The sequence below is a fragment of the Lipotes vexillifer genome, unplaced genomic scaffold (assembly GCF_000442215.2).
Source record: "Lipotes vexillifer unplaced genomic scaffold, Lipotes_vexillifer_v1.1 scaffold165, whole genome shotgun sequence".
In the NCBI taxonomy this organism is placed as follows: Eukaryota; Metazoa; Chordata; class Mammalia; order Artiodactyla; family Lipotidae; genus Lipotes; species Lipotes vexillifer.
In genome coordinates, this window is record NW_006799066.1 from 587,380 (window position 1) to 605,310 (window position 17,931).

General features: G+C 41.1%; 1 protein-coding gene across 1 annotated transcript in view; it reads right to left on the reverse strand.

Annotated features, from left to right (window-relative positions):
- CA8 (carbonic anhydrase 8 (inactive)) overlaps positions 1 to 17,931 on the reverse strand; it is an 88,096-nt gene that overhangs the window by 57,049 nt on the left and 13,116 nt on the right. The window contains exon 3 of the mRNA XM_007471469.1: positions 16,956 to 17,080. Coding sequence (XP_007471531.1) covers positions 16,956 to 17,080 — 125 coding nt within the window. The remainder of the gene's footprint in view (positions 1 to 16,955; positions 17,081 to 17,931) is intronic.

A 17,931-nucleotide genomic window follows, 5' to 3' on the forward strand; every position in this document is an offset into this window, starting at 1 on the left:
GGGGGGGGGGGGGGGAGAACATTCTAGACACAGAGACGGCAAGGCCAAAGTCCCTCAGCGAGGACTTTCTGTCTTACTTACATCGCCAGCACCTGGTATTATGCCTCGAACTTTCCGATCTCTGCTTTCACCCACTTGTTTATATTTAAGGCCCCATACATGCCAGGAACTGAAATTCTATTAGAAGTCAAACCACACTTCCAAACATGAAAATTCCTACAATTTAGCTTTCAGCTGGCTTATATACAAATCTCAAGCAATCTCCAATTCAGCATGACTAAGGTGACCTTGACATCTTCCCCCCACTTCCCTCTCCCTCTTGGCATCCCCAAGTCCTTTAACAATAGCCACTGCTCCCAAGCCTCCCAGTCAAAATCTCCATTCATTTCTGACACGCATAATACAATGTACCAGCTCACTGAATATTATCCCCCCCAAAAATTATAGTAGCTGGTCAGCCCACTTTTGCACCTACTATCTTTCCCAAGCCACCAAAAAAGAAGGTCAGAGAGAGAAAGGCAGAATCACCTCTATTCTCCCCAATCTTTGTCCCCACCGGACTCACTATTTATTCAATAAGAGATGCCACCTATGTGGTTCTGACATTAGACTCAAACAACTAAGGATAATTCTTCCTACAAAGAAGGCTCAAATTTAACTAGAATCAAGAAGCAAAAAGTCTAGTTCTCCAAAGGCTTTTCACTCACCCGGATCAGTAATGCCAATAAGACAAATTCTAATCATCTAAAGTAAAATTCCACGAACTTCAAAATAAAGGCTCCATTAAAACTGAGATGGATGTAAATGGAAATCCAGGTAATCCGAAGCATCTTCAGTTGCTGCTTTCACTGCCAATATCTTTTTTTATTTCTGCCACTTTCTTTAATTTTTAAAATACAGAAACTTATGAGAGCCATCAGGTGCACTGACAGGTCATGGACATCTATGTTGGAAAAAAACACCGTGTGAAGGGTGTGACAGAAGAAGAGAGAGACTGCAACAAGCAACGGACCACAGCAACGTGTAGCAATTCCAAGGAGCACAGATATCAAGAAAAAGCCCCTCGAAAAACACCAAAATGGAGAGGTTCTGCTGGGTGTTGCCCAGGAAACCCCAGCAGAAATATGTATTACCCTGCAAAGATCAATAAATTCAGACCTGGGCTTCCCTGGTGGCGCAGTGCTTGAGAGTCCGCCTGCCGATGCAGGAGACGCGGGTTCGTGCCCCGTTTCGGGAAGATCCCACATGCCGCGGAGCGGCTGGGCCCGTGAGCCATGGCCACTGAGCCTGCGCGTCCGGAGCCTGTGCTCCGCAAATGGGAGAGGCCACAACAGTGAGAGGCCCGCATAACGCAAGGAAAAAAAAAAAATAAAAAAAATAAAAATAAAAATAAATTCAGACCATGGAAATTACAAAGCTGAAAATGTTTTCCCTTGAGAACACAAATCAACTCCAATTAACAAGTAAAAACTAAAATCTAGTCATCTTTACTTTAACTCACTCTTCCGCTGTGTGGAGAAATATTAACTCTAATTAAGACTCAAATTATATAAGGCTTAGTATAGCTTCAAACATTTTCCTCTTCACCTACAATGAAGGGCATCTTTTCAATTTTTCAAAGAACTGTGACCCCAACTACTATTATTCTTTACCTAATTTGAAAGTGTGCTGGGATGAAAAGCACTGTAGGTAGTAATAGGATAAAATGGCACCTGTTAAAATAGTATCATTTATTAATCCAAATTAATTAGCTTCTCCCCAGCACAGTCCCTCACTGTCTGACTCCCTCTTCTTCCTATTAATTGTGCCATCACTATTTCAATTACTTGCGTTCTACTTCTCAGCATCACATTGGTCTTTTCTAATCACTCATCAAGGCCTATTCCCATGTCCTCTCCTACATCTTTACACCCACCTCTTCTCTTTCCATCCATGTCATTCTTATCCAGCAAACTCCTACCCAGCCATCAAAGGCCAGCTCCAATATCCACCCCTTCCCACAGTTTTTCTCTGAGCCCAGGAGAAATCCATTATTCCATGATGTATGTCCTCCTTTATATTTCATCCCTTAAAGCTATTTTCATATATAACAGCCATTTTTAATAGGGAATGGAAACTTCTTCTAGACCTAGATTATTTCTTATTTACTGCCCTATATCAGCACCAACCACAGCAGCAAACACATAGGAGTTGCTTCCTACGGATGTTGTGAATTGTTTTCCATTGTCATGTAACCTATCGATTGTTATCATTTCATACATTTCTATCTTAATTCTGCCTCTTCCAACCAGACAACAGAATCATTAAAAACAAATGCTGTCTAGGAAAACATAGGCAGAATGCCCTGACATAAGTCGCAGCAATGTCTTTTTTGATCCACCTCCTAGAATAATGAAAATAAAAACAAAAATAGGGCTTCCCTGGTGGCACAGCAGTTAAGAATTCGCCTGCCAATGCAGGGGACAGAGGTTCAAGCCCTGGTCCAGGAAGATCCCACATGCCATGTAGCAACTAAGGCCGTGCGCCGCAACTACTGAGCCTGCGCTCTAGAGCCCGCATGCCATAACTACTGAAGCCCATGCACCTAGAGCCCATGCTCCACAACAAGAGAAGCCACCGCAATGAGAAGCCCTGTGCACCACAACGAAGAGTAGCCCTCGCTCGCCGCAACTAGAGAAAGCTCACGCACAGCAACGAAGACCCAACGCAGCCAAAAATTTTTAAATGTATTTAAAAAAATAAAATAAAATAAAATAGACAAGTGGGACCTAATTAAACTTGAAAGCTTCTGCACAGCAAAGGAAACCATAAACAAAACAAAAAGACAACTCACAGAATGGGAGAAAATATTTGCAAACAAAGCAACCAACAAGGGATTAATCTCCAGAATATACAAACAGCTCATGCAGCTCTGTGTCAAAAAAAACAAACAACCCAGTCAAAAAATGGTCAGAAGACTAAATAGACATTTCTCCAAAGAAAACATACAAATGGCCAAAAAGCATATGAAAAAATGCTCAACATCACTAATTAACAGAGAAATGAAAGTCAAAACTGCAATGAGGTTATCACCTCACCCCAGTCAGAATGGCCAGCATCAAAAAAGAAATGAAAGTGGGTCATGTGTAGAGACATGGATGGACCTCGAGTCTGTCATATAGAGTAAAGTAAGTCAGAAAGAGAAAAACAAATATCGCATATTAACGCATGTATGTGGAATCTAGAAAAATGGTATGGATGAACCTATCTGCAGGGCAGGAATAGAGACAAACGGAACAGATGTGTGGACACTGGGGGCGGTGGGGTGGGATGAATTGGGAGATTAGGATTGACGTATGTGCACTGCCATGTGTAAAACAGATGGCTAGTGGGAACCTGCTGTATAGCACAGGGAGCTCAGTTCAGTGCTCTATGATGACCGAGATGGATGGGATCCGGGGCAGGGGGCGGGGGGGGGGAGGCCCAAGAGGGGGAGGATATATGTATACATAAAGCTGATTCACTTTGTTGCACAGCGGAAACTAACACACCGTAAAGCAACTACACCCCAATTTTTAAAAAGAGTCTATAAACAGTAAATGCTGGAGAGAGTGTGGAGAAAAGGGAACCCTCTTACACTGTTGGTGGGAATGTAAATTGGTACAACCACTATGGAGAACAGTATGGGGTTCCTTAAAAAACTAAAACTACAACCTAGGGGTAAGACAGGAATAAAGACACAGACCTACTAGAGAATGGACTTGAGGATATGGGGAGGGGGAAGGGTAAGCTGTGACAAAGCGAGAGAGAGGCATGGACATACATACACTACCAAACGTAAGGCAGATAGCTAGTGGGAAGCAGCCGCATAGCACAGGGAGATCAGCTCAGTGCTTTGTGACCGCCTGGAGGGGTAGGATAGGGAGGGTGGGAGGGAGGGAGACACAAGAGGGAAGGGGATATGGGGATATATGTATATATATAACTGATTCATTTTGTTGTAAAGCAGAAACTAACGCACCATTGTAAAGCAATTATACTCCAACAAAGATGTTAAAAAAAAAAACAAAAAACTAAAACTACAGTTACCACACGATCCAGCAATCTCACACCAGGACATATATCTGGAGAAAACTGTAATCCAAAAGGATACCTGCACCCCAATGTTCACTGCAGCACTATTTACAACAGCCAAGATATGGAAGCAACCTAAATGTCCACCGATGGAGGAATGGATAAGGATGACGTGGTACATATATATACAATGGAATACTACTAGGCCATAAGAAAGAACGAAATAATGCAATTTGCAGCAACATGGATGGACCTAGAGATGATCACACTAAGTGGAGTCAGACAGAGACAAATATCATATGATGTCACTCATATGTGGAATCTAATTTTAAAAAAAGATACAAATGAACTTATTTACAAAGCAGAAACAGACTCACATATGTTGAAAACAAACTTACGGTTATCAAAGGGGAAGCCTGGGCAGGAGGGAGAAATCTGGAGCCTGGGATGAACACACATACACTGCTATATATAAGGTAGGTAACCAACCTGGACCTACTGTATAGCACAGGGAACTCTACTCAGTATTCTGTGATAACCTATATGAGAAAAGAATCTAAAAAACAATGACTACACATGTACTGATATATGTATAACTGAATCACTTTGTTGTATACCTGAACCTAACACAACACTGTCAATCAACTATACTCCAGTAAAATTAAAATATAAAAACAGCAACAACAACAAAAACAAATGCTGTCTTCTTACCTTTTATATTTCTCACAGAGTTTGGTCATAAACACAGACACTTAACCAATGTTTGCTAACTGAATGGTATATATCACTCCACCATCTTGCCTACCTAACAAACTCAAAACTTGTTAATGTCTTTCTACAAAGTAGCCCACTGAGCTCAGCTGAGGAAAAGGCAGCAGGCATCACTACAGCCTTTATCCCACTAGGACCCAAGCCACTGACCACACACAGTCGAGCTCTAGATCAGTTAGATCTAGATCTTGCTGTTCCCAACAGCGAGATTGGGAACACAGTTACAGAATGTCAGGGCTGATAAGCTAATTAGGAACAATGCCCAGATAACATTACAGATAAAAATCTGTAATATTTGTTCTCCATCACAAGGTGAATAAGTGATATTTGTGTTTTAAAATTATTGTAAAATATTTTCAGAGCCGTACAACCCAAATTCGGAACAGGATTAATGATTTCAGCCCTGGACCTGGGTCACAAGTTTTGAAAAGAGAAACATCCATAAACTGCCCTCAGTTATACCTTGGGTTTAAACAACAGCTGAGATGGTGAACCGGGCAAAAACCCACCCAAGTGAATCAGAAAGAAAAAAAAAATTAAATCCTACCCATGCTTCAAAATCCTAGCTCACTCCAAGCCCCAGCTCCTTCTAGAAAGTGGAAAACTGTGCGGCTATGTTAGGTACAATGGAGCTGCAGGCAAAAAGGGATATGGTCCCAGGTGGTTAAAAGGGACAAACCTGCAGTAAAAGGAAACAGGACTTCCTTCACTGATGCCCAGATGCGGTTGGTCTCGTGCTAGTGTCCAGTGCCATAGAACTTTAAAGGGCTCTTGGGAGAATTCTGAATAGTCTTATTAACAGGAAATACCTCTTCTCTGTTCCTTATTTCCATAAAGGGGGATTTTCCCTGAAAGAAAGCTAGCCTTCCTCTCTCCACTCCTTCAACCAACTCCACCCTCCTCTTTATTCCTCTTTTGAAATTTGAGCTAGGCTTAGAGAGCAGGCTAATAAACCCAACCTGGAACCTCTCACCGCCCCCCATCTCCTCACCTCCCTTCCCTCCCACCTATCTCGCCTCCCTCCACCCACTGCCTGTAACTGAGCAGGCTGACTCCCTCATACTAAGCTATGTCTCCAGTGTCCTTCATCCATAATAAAGGTGATGCTTTGTTCTCCATTATCTGATGACTCTAACGATGTCTACTTCCTATTTGCTCAGAGCTCAGGCTGGGGAGAAGCAATCTCTTTATGGGATCTCCCCAGAGAACTCACCAATTTATAGACCCACCAAGGAATATTCATGGGAACTACATGAACTCTGAAGCCAAATAAATTAGTTTCCACTGAATAAACTCTCTCATACAGAACGCTAAGTGATTCATTGAGCCAGGTTTAGAGAATGCGCTTGCCCTAGGGTGCCCAAGTGAAAACATTAATTCAGGGGTCCCCAAACCCCAGGCCACGGACTGCTACCGGTGAAGGTTCATCTGTATTTACAGCCGCTCCCCATCACTCGCGTTACTGCCTGAGCTCTGCCTCCTGTCAGCATTATGGTGAGCTGTATAATTATTTCATTAAATAGTACAATGTAATAATCATAAAGTACACAATAAATGTAATGCCCTTGAATCATCCTGAAACCAACCCCCCCCGCCACTGTCATCCGTGGAAAAATTGTCTTCCACGAAACCTGTCCCTGGTGCCGAAAATGTTGGGGACCACTGCATGAACTGATAAAAAAAAAAGTCCATCTTTCATTTATCAGGTCTTATCATTAGAAATGTCTTTCTTTTATACTTAATGTTTGTAATGTTTATAGTCAACAGTTTAAAATCTGGATTTCTTTGTTTCTACTCATTTCAAGGCTTCTTAAAAAAAACGAAACAATTGTACTGGCCCATGTTACAACATTTGCATCCAACACTAATTATGCCCTTAAAATGCTTTTAGGAAACACTTTAATACCAGATTTTGTAATTAATAACACTATTTTCCACCACTATATTCAGTGAACGGTGCTTCCAACAGTATACCATTAATTTTTACAGTCTCTCCCTAAGTTTCCCAAGGGTGGGAACAATTGTATTATCCTTATGCACCAGTGAAGGAATTGAGGTTAAACAACCACACAGAAGTCCAACAGCAAACACCATGGTGAACTGGAGTCAGAGTGTAGCCCTCTCTGACTGATAATCTATGCCACCAGAGCAGGCTGCCTCCTAGGGGACCATGGCACCAAAAAGTCCAGTTTCCCATAGGCTTCATGCTACTTTGCTCTAGGATTCCATAGTGAGTTTTTGTTGTGTGTAGCCTTAAGAAGCTGAAAGGAAAAATGTATTCAAGCACAGGAAAGCAGTGGCCAGGACAAAATTATCTTACTAATAACTTCACTGTGCCATTTTAACCTATCATTCTTAAATCCAAAACGAAAAAGAAAAAAGAAAAACCACCAGAAAAACGTATACAGTTTTTATACTGGTTAAGATCTTATGAAGTTAAAAATCTCTTAACATCCTTCTATTCAATTAGAAGTTTAATCACACTGTTTACACAGGAAATATTTACTTGATTTTCACTACAAAATAAGCTGATAATATAAATGCTACCACATATGCACACATAGCAATCATAAACAGATGTGTCAGGAAAAATGACCAGGAAATGACAAACTGACTAGACTTGTAGGAGATAATGTATTCAGGGGAGTATGGGTTTTAAAAAAAAACAAAAACAAAAAACTTTCTTCTCCATTCATAGTCTCTGCATTTCTTACCTGTATGAACAAAAAACGCTTTTGGTTTCCCCCTCACGGTATTTTCACTAGATTTTTATCATCACAACCACAATGACATCCCCCATCTCTTCCTAGGAACAGGAAGTACATACTGAAGGGTTTACTTTGCCAGCCTCTGAGCTAGTTTCAATCCCCTTTTACAGACAGAAACATCGAGGCTGTAAGAGGTTTACTAGCTTGCCCAAGGTTGCAGAGCTTGGATTTCAATCCTGGTTTTCTGACTTCCAAGCCCAAACTCTTTCCAGCTACACCATCCTGAGTCCATCCCACAAGGTTCCACTGTTAATCAAGGCAGCAGTACTGGTGCCATGTTCTCCGGCTGCTTCCCAGAACCTAGACCTTTCCCGACTCTTCCCCACCATCAACACTGTCCTATCCTGTCTCTCACCAATCCTAATGTCGTTAGGTTATCCTAGTTACTCTAGCTTACAACCACCTATAACAGGGTTGTACATAGCACAGTGCCTTTTGCAAACTAGTTGATAAATATTTCATTTAGCTGACAAAAATTTATATCTCAAATAACATACTGGCTTTCTAATAAATGTCTTCAGAAGTCTTCCTCTAGATATATCCAGAGAAAACCATAATTCAAAAGGATACATGCACCCCAGTGTTCACTGCAGCACGATTTACAATAGCCAGGACATGGAAGCAACCCAAATGTCCGTCAACAGATGAATGGATAAAGAAGATGTGGTGCACATATACAATGGAATATTACTTAGCCATAAAAAAGAAGGAAAGAATGCCATTTGCAGCAACATGGATGGACCTAGAGATTGGCATACTGAGTGAAGTAAGTCAGACAAAGACAAATATCATATGATATCGCTTATATGTGGAATCTCAAAAAAATGGTACAAATGAACCTATTTACAAAACAGAGTAACAGATGTAGAAAACAAACTTAGGGTTACCAAGGTGGAAGAGGAGGGGAGGGGGATGAATTGAGAGATTGGGATTGACATAGACACACTACTATATATAAAATAGATAACTAATAAGAACCTACCGTATAGCACAGGGAACTTTATTCAGCACTCTGTAATGACCTATATGGGAATAGAATCTAAAAAAGAGTGGATATATGTATATGTATAGCTGATTCATTTTGCTGTACAGCAGAAAACTAACATAACATTGTAAATCAACTATACTCCAATAAAAACTAATTTTAAAAAAATCTTCCTCTAATTAGCTTTAAATAGCTGGAATTTGTATACTATATAGACAGGATAGAGGGGATGAGGCCCTTTACATGGCACAGAGACACTCAATTAAGTCTTCTAAACACTCATGGATTTAGAGAAAAGGGGGAAGGAGACAAATTATGAACACTGCATTTGGACTCCCCCAGTGTAACAAAAACGCCATGAGTTGTCTATTGCCCTCAACTCTATTATGCCTATCACTCAGCCCACGGCCTGAACAGCTGGTTCCCAAGAAATACCTGTTGATTGACTGAATGAATGGATGGATAAACAGACGGATGGACAAATGGAAGAATGGATGGAGATGAGTTAAAGATGACCACTTGGTTATGAACTACATATTTAAACCAGAGTCTATTTTTATTGGAAGGCCTATTAAAAGAAGATGTATTTTACTGGAGGATTTCGATCTGTAAGAACCCAATTTAAAATATTTTCTACATGCAGCAAGTCTATAACCACCTATAAATTCATTATATATCATATTCATTTATAGGAACTCATTTTTCATTTTGCACAAATTTACCTTACATAGTAACAGTCAGCTACCATACTAATGTTTCTTTCAGTTAGTTTGCCAAAAAATCTCTCATACATCTTCAAACAATGACAATAAATAATCTACTACAAGAAATCCTTACAAAGATAACACTGAAGGTAGCTTCAAAGTGATTACTTAAATGTCAAATTGGTCTTATACAATTCTATTTCTAAGAGGAAACGGCAGACTGCCATATCATGTGGTACCACTAAAAGAACATTTCTGTGCGTTCAACACTATAACTTATTTTCTACTCGGTAAACTGTGAGGTTTCTGCTCCAAATACATTTTAATAAATGAAAAATAAATAAATATGCTGAATCAAAGCAGGAGCCATGATTTTTATGGACTAAAAAGGCAAGTGTTCATTAGAATTCAGGAAACGTAAAATTTGTTTTTATTTTGCTTTACCCAGATGGGAGAGGGAGTTCCCACAATTACGACGACTGAAGGGGCCACAGCACAGGGATCTAATTCCTTCATCTGCTTACCCGTGAGGCTCAGTCTGCTAGTGCTGTGGACAATCCCAGGACCCCCAAATGATAATAACCATTATAGTCAGAGCCTGCTTCTGGTCAAAATGATAACACTTCCCAGAGAAGCTGAACATTCAAATGTGAAATTGTTTCCTTTCGTGTCAGTCTTAACTCCTCTTAATGGCAAGATTCCCTTTTTTTCCCATTAAAGCAATCTCAATCCAAAGTCGTAACTACCGTGGCAAATAAAATCTCAAAGTAGAGCTGCTTTTCGTAGTAAGAATTGGCTTTGCAAGGTGGAAAAAGCATCCCTCAGAGCAGAAGTCAGTTCACAGGTCTCATGTGTCCTCTGTCATTTCCTGAACCAGTCACTCCCCCACCAGACCTTGCGGAGCATCTCGGCACAGTGGGTTTGGGGGGCGGGAGGCAGGGGGTAGGGCAGAACTAGATGGTCCGTTAAATCCATCCCAATTCTCAGGGGGCAGCAAGGTTTCTACCTTCGAGACCACATACCCCTGTACCTTCACAAAGCCCATCTGAGCTTTGTCTTCATAGCCTGTAAGACCCAGGCACAAGGCCACAGCTTCACTAGAACCCTTCCAAGCAAGGTTAAAACATGCTCACCTCTAAATGGGGCTGCATGCAGACATAAAAGCCCTCCCAGGGGCGGCGGAGAGGGAGACAAAGACTGTGGTGCTGTCTCCTTCCATCTACACCACCAGAGACAAGACCAGTAGTGAAGGATAATTCTTAAATGGAATATATTTATTTAAACAAAAGACAGTCTTCTTCATCCAGGCCATACATCACCGTTTCCTATAAGATGCTCTGTGACTTTTAACGTTTTGGAGCCCCAGGTTTCTCCGAGGTTAAAACAGGAGTTTGGAAAGTTAGTTCGATAGACCTTTTCGAGGTGATCGCTCAAGTTCTTTTTACAAACAAATTAGCTATATGCCTTATATGTCTAATCCTCATGATGTTTTTGTTTTCAGGGGGGTTTTTGGCCATGCTGCGCGGCCTGCAGGATCCTAGTTCCCTGACCAGGGACCAAACCTGTGGCCCCTGCAGTGGAAGTGTGGAGTCCTAGCCACTGGACCGCCAGGGAAGCCCCCTCATGATAGTTTAACTCACTGAAGTCACCCTATGACATTTCCTTGGAAAGGCAATGGAAGTCTCTGTGTTGGAAAAGGTTCACAAACTCGGAAGCTCAACTTGGGATGCCCGTGGAAACCAAACAACTTGAAAAGACCATCAATTCACTATTAACCGGGCAAGGGCAAACTCTTCCTGGTATCTCCTCAGAGGAGTAAAACAAATAAATAAAAATAAATATCTTTCTGTCACATGAATATGCAAATCACTTGGAAGGGTAGTAGCCCCAAAGCCAGGTCTTTTTCACTAAAAGAACACTTAAATAGCAGACACTACTATTTCCCTGAAAAGAAAAGAAGAAACGCAAGGTTATCTGGAAACCCAGGATATTGAGGGGGGGGGGGAAGGTATAATATTCAGGATTGGCACTTTATTATGAGATACATTCTACATAATGTTTTGTTGGCCTATTTCGCAATCAAGATCTGGTCTGCAGACTCCTGCTCTGCACAGTGGAACTCTATCTAATGCACTCAGCTTTCCATAAACAGCTGGTATGTGGCTCAATTATCACCGAGCCCTTCAGAGTACACAGAGCAAGACCTGCTCTTTAAATACAATGTAAATAAAGGTAAGAGTCTGCCCTACAATATGCTGTGCTCTGTCTTGATAATTCACTCTCAAATTGTAAACTTTTAGGCCAAAAGGGCAAGAAAGTCAAACCTGCCGTACACAATCTCCAGCTGGTCTGTGGGCAGGATCAGTGCCCATCCTAAGAAAACTATCCTTCATCTGGAGTGAAATGAGACAAACAGAAATAATGTAGGGAGTTTGTTAAAAGCTCAATCTATTCAATGCATAGGCCTAGGGACTTCCCTGGTGGCACAGTGGTTAAGAATCCGCCTGCCAGTGCAGGGGACACGGGTTCGAGCCCTGGTCTGGGAAGATCCCGCATGCCGTGGAGCAACTAAGCCTGTGAGCCACAACTACTGAGCCCGCGAGCCACAACTACTGAAGCCCATGAGTCTAGAACCCGTGCTCTGCAACAAGAGAAGGCACCACAGTGAGAAGCCCACGCACCACAATGAAGAGTAGCCCCCGCTCACCACAACTAGAGAAAGGCCCACACGCAGCAACGAAGACCCAACGCAGCCAAAAATAAATAAATTAACGAAAAATAAATAAATTTTTAAAAAACGTATAGGCCTGTGTTTATTCTGAGACCATATCCTTCCTACATTTAGCTATTAAATTAGAGATCTTCTCTTTACAAACTGATGGGGACAGCAGAGAGTTATAATGTTACTTGAAAAAAATAAAACTTGGCCACTCTGCTGGTCTCGCCAACCCCCAATTTTTTTTTTTAAATTTTGCTGCTCCAGCATAAAATCTAAATGCCTGGGATGTACTTTCACACAGCAGTATGAAAGTAGCAATTCATGTGCAAAGATTAATCGTAATTTACCAGGAGTTATACATACAGTTAGGCTACCTTGAAGTAGCAAAGACCATGACGGTCTCCACAGACAAGATGACGAAAACACAATACATAGCCTGAAAGTTGAATCTGAACCTAAATACCGGAAGTTCCTCCATTAATTTGAACCTAAATACCGGAAGTTCCTCCATTAATTTGAACCTAAATACCGGAAGTTCCTCCATTAATTTGAACCTAAATACCGGAAGTTCCTCCATTAATTAGATTTGTAACAAAATTAACATGAATAGAATAAATAATTCTAGTGATACGGTGGATGCAGAAAGGATACTGCTATTAGCGAAATCACAAAATTCATACAGCATTAAAGCTGTACTTCAAGAGCTAAGACATCTAATGCCGTCCAAAGAAAACATGCAGCTACCACAACCGCCAGGACAAACATACAGGAATTAATTTGACTGGATCCCATCCTTGTTTTAAATCAACAACATTCTCCTCACGTTTGCTGTCTCGATGAAACATCTCGATGCAAAATATCCACACATTAAGAACTCCAGCTGGTAGACATCACCCAGACATTTGTAAGAATATAGTTAACACATGCAAACCCATTACGTTTTCAGGTAATGGGTAATGGGAAGAAAAATGCAGCACAATTCTCTTTTGTCTTGTTAAGGTGCTGTCATTTAAGCAGAAACCTGGAGTATTCGTAATAGAATTCGGTTACAAGATGAAAGCATGGCAAAAAATGTCAGGTAGCTGTGGAAGCATGTGTGTTTCTGAAAACTACAAACCTAAGAAGGAAAAGCAGAAAGGACAAGCTTTATCTATTTTGCTGTGTACAAGAGCTGCAGTTTAAATCGTTAGGGGCTTCCCTGGTGGTCCAGTGGTAAAGAATCCACCTTACAATGCAGGGGACGCGGGTTTGCTCCCTGGTCAGGGAACTAAGATCCCACATGACGCGGGGCAACTAAGCCCACACACCACAACTCCTGAGCTCACGTGCCTCAACTAGAGCCTGCGTGCCACAAACTCTGGACTCCACGTGCCACAACTAGAGAGAGACAAGCCACAACAAAAGATTCCACGTGCCTCAGTGAAGATCCCGTGTGCCACAACTAAGACTGACGCAGCCAGAAAAATAAATTAAATAAATAAATCTTTTAAAAAATAAATAAATTGTTTAATGTCACAAACTGTGTTAATATTTTAAGTGATGTGGGTGCTGACTACTCATAGCATCAAAAATATATTCAGGATTGCATTTATACCTGTATTTATAATTTTAAAAAGTCAAGAGGGGAGCCTGATGAGCTTCTGTTAAAAGCCATTCCCACATTATATGTAACAGACAAGGTAATATTTGTTTACAGATGGTGGCTGAATAAACCATCCATTTAAGTTTAAGTGAAATCAGCAAAAAGGAAATACGTATTGATGTGTCTTTTGGAGATTAAAGTTAGTCTTAAAATGTAAATAAGATATGGAAACTGTCCTAAAAAATTATTTTTTTAAATCACATACCGGGTAAACAGCGCCCTCACTCTCCACTGTCCTGTTGGCTATGTCCTTGGGTTCCAAGCAGCCCTGATGGCAGTACAGAACAGGGGGATGGTGGGAAGTTACCTACTTATCCCCACATTAGGCATCTCATTCCCTCCCAGACTATTCTACGTGGAGTCCCTCTCTCCTCTCCTTCACCAGCTCAGCCCTCTCCGCCTGAAAACCCAGCTCACTCTTCACAGCCTCCATTAAAACAAAACAGAAAGCACCTGACTCACAGCTATGCCCCTCAAACTCTGTGCACCCAAAAGACCGATGCACTCCACAGGATCCAGCACTAAACGAACATCAGATGACTGACAGAAGTATTTTCTCTAGGACTGCATCAGAGATCATCTGGGATAACAAAGAATTCAAGTATTATTCATCACCTATTTTGGAAAAATTAGTCAGAAATTCCATCATCATAAGTATAAATACTTCTGCAGAAGCAAAGCCTCACCACCAGAATTTAATCTCCACTCAACACAAACCATTACCTGTGCGCTTAATGGACCAGGGCAGTTAAAACTTCACCAAGTAGCAGGACCAGTCTGCACGTTGGGTCCAAAATTCTATTCGACTGTGGGGCAAAGAGCACACATCACCAACTAGCCTAATCTCATGGAACTTCCCAAGGCTGTAAATTCTGTGTGTCACAGGCAAAGTCACTGAATCCCCTCCAGAAGCTGGCACCTACCCAAGGACTCCCATCTCTCCCAAAATTTTTGATTATGAGACTGTATCTTTGAAGGCTGACTGAGATGAAAAAGCTTTTCAAACCCAAAGAAGAGGGCAGGGCTGAGGCCCTGACAGCCCAGTGTTTTCCTGCCCCTCCTCGGCCCTCCAGTTAAACCCTGCAGGTTTAACTATTTGGGATTGTCTTGTATCCTCCCTCCTCTTTGATATGTTCTGGTGTGAACTCTTCCCTTTCACACTGGGTGAGGACAGGGCAACAGCCAGAGGTGACACAGAGACAGGGCTGAATTGTTTCAAGGCACTAGAAGTGATAGGATGTCTGTGGGAACTGAGAAAAAAGCCCCTAGAAAGGTTAACATTTGAAGACCCAACATCGCCCATCAAGGCCTTAAAGAAGCTGTCTCCTCTTACTGTCCTCGACATCACATACCACATATATTATTCACCACACTGCAACTGTTTTTCCCTCCATCCTCGAAACATTTAATATTTCACTTTTTTTTTGGCTGCGTTGGGTCTTTGTTGCTATGCGCGGGCTTTCTCTAGCTGTGTCGAGCAGGGGCTACTCTTCGTTGAGGTGCGCGGGCTTCTCATTGCAGTGGCTTCTCTTTGTTGCAGAGCATGGGCTCTAGGTGAGTGGGCTTCAGTAGTTGTGGCACACAGGCTCAGCAGTTGTGGCTTGCGGGTTCTAGAGCGCAGGCTCAGTACCTGTGGCACAGGGGCTTAGTTGCTCTGTGGCATGTGGGATCTTCCCGGACCAGGGCTTGAACCTGTGTCCCCTGCATTGACAGGCGGATTCTTAACCACTGTGTCACCAGGGAAGTCCTAATATTTCACTTTTAAGACCTGAGTTTTTTTAATGAAAGGGATATTTTGGGCTTTCAAAAGAAATTTTTTAATGATTATTAAAGTAACATTGAGAAATACTTTCTCTAACTTCATTCTTTAAGGCACATATATCATTTATATAAGTTAACCAGTAGTGACTTCCAGGCAATGAGGCAGGCATGGACGTGGTATCTGGTCAGGAGCAATTCCATACTTAAGTATGTGCAGTTGGGAAAGACAGACAAGGAAGACTGGTGTTTCAGCAGCCCCTGAAATGTACTATTACTTGACACTGATGGGCTATTTCCCAGGAGAGAATTGCAGTCCTTATAGAAATAAATATGAACAACAGAGACATCCTGTCAATTTCACCAATGTGGGTTGTCTCTGATGTACCTGGCACTGCACTAAATATTGGGAGTAACACGGAGATTGAAAGGCAGACTTTTTCTTCAGGAGCTGTCTTAGCTCGGGCTACAATAACAAATTATCATAGACTGGAGGCTTAAACAACAGAATTTATTTCTCCCACTTCTGGAGGCTTGGAAGTCCAAGATCAAGGTGCTGACAGATCTGGTGTCTGGTGAGGGCACACTTCCTGGCTTGGAGATGGAGGCCTTCCTGTGTCCTCACCCGGCAAAAAGCAGGGAGAAGCAAACTCTCTTTGGACTCTTATCAGGGCACTAATTCCACTCATGACGGCCCCACCTTCATGACTTCTTCTAATCCTAATCACCTCCCAAAGGCTCCACCTCCTAATACCATCACATCAGGGGGTAGAGTTTCAACATGTGAATTTGATTGGGGGGCGGGGATCACAAACACTTCAGTCCATAATAGGAGCCCACACTCAGTGAGAAGGACTCTTTAAATGCTAAAAGTTACAATGCATGAGATCAATGTCACAGCAGCAATGCATTAAGGACACTGGGAGCACAGAAGAGGAAGAAATTAGTCCTGCTTAGGGAAGGAACTCAGAAAAAGTCCCATGGAAGAAGTGATACTCTAACTAATACTGAAGAAAGAGCTGGAGTTGGCTAAGAAGATAAGTAGGGGACAGAATTCTTCAGATCAAAGAATGACTCACTAAAACTTTCTCTCTCTCTCTCTCTCTCTCTCTCTCTCTCTCTAACTGCCTGAGGCGAATAAAACCAACTTACCAATTTTAACCAGAGTTAAACCAGACGTTTAATTACTGTTGAGGTTTCTCCAAAAGTTATTTGTTTTCAGCTTATCATCTATTCATAGCATCCACAAAAGTGACCTCCTGAATTTGCAGAGGCAGCAGAATTTTTACAACGGTAATAATACTAAGATGAAACTTAATAGCATAGATTGCCTTTATAACCAACAGCGCATCCGCATTCTCCAAGCCCACTAAGGCTGATGGGAAGCCTCATTTGCTGCCCCAAGCTTATATTTCATGGAGCACTTTTTAATTTTAATATAAATTGATTACATTCAAGAGCTACACATCTACTTTTAAACTAAACCATTTTCAGTAGATCGCTGAATACTTTACATGAACAACAAAAGTTTTACAAGCTGATTTGTTCTTCTTACCTCCATGGGAAAAGCTTTGAAATTAACTGTGTGCTCAGAACCACGCTGGTTTTCTCTTCCCCAATGAAATCTGACTTCATACAGCTCAAATTCATGCCCTTGAGGCAATGGACCTCCGGATAGAACTGAAAAAAGAAAATAAATTATATTTAATTACATCTCAAACACATTCATCAGCACATCACTATAAACACTAGGGACATTTTTTTGCCAAAAAGGTCTCATGAGCTCTACAGAATAAATTCACATAACCAAAATGAAGACTGAATCACAACTGTGAGATGAATTTATACTGTCATCTTAATCCAGTAAAAGTTCAAAAACTCTGAAATACTTGGGAATGATATGTATATGTTAACTTCTTGTATGTTTTAGGCATAGGAGTTGACAGAAAATAAACACAGTAGCTATTTATACTCCCTGACACTTAAACTTATCATTGATCAGGGGACAAGAATATGGTCTGAGTCTCAGGCTGATCAATAATTTGCCTATCAATAAACTGAACCTTGTTTACAGATAATCCATTTACATGAGCAGGCTTTCAACTGAGACAACAGATGTCAGCAAACAAAATTATCCATGCAGTGAATTATTATTAAGCCCATTTGATTTTTCAACAATGAAATCACATTTTAAAAAAAGCAATCTATCATCCAGTGTCACATAAATGTAAACAAAATTGTAATAAAATATTAACAATACTTAAAATATTAAATTTAGTTCTATGGAGCCCTGTCTCTATGTCTCATTTCTGGAGATAACCCAGAACTTTGTCCCAAATAAGAGCACTCTAAAGGATGATAAAAAAAATACATCTTGTCTTGAAGCAACAAAATACTTTGATTAGTTAACACTCCCTGATATCATATGGAAAAACCTGACATAAAGTTTATTACAAAGGGCCAATTTTGACACAAATAAAGGTTGTTTGCATTCTTCCTGTTAACAAAACTGTTCATTCTAAATGGTATCA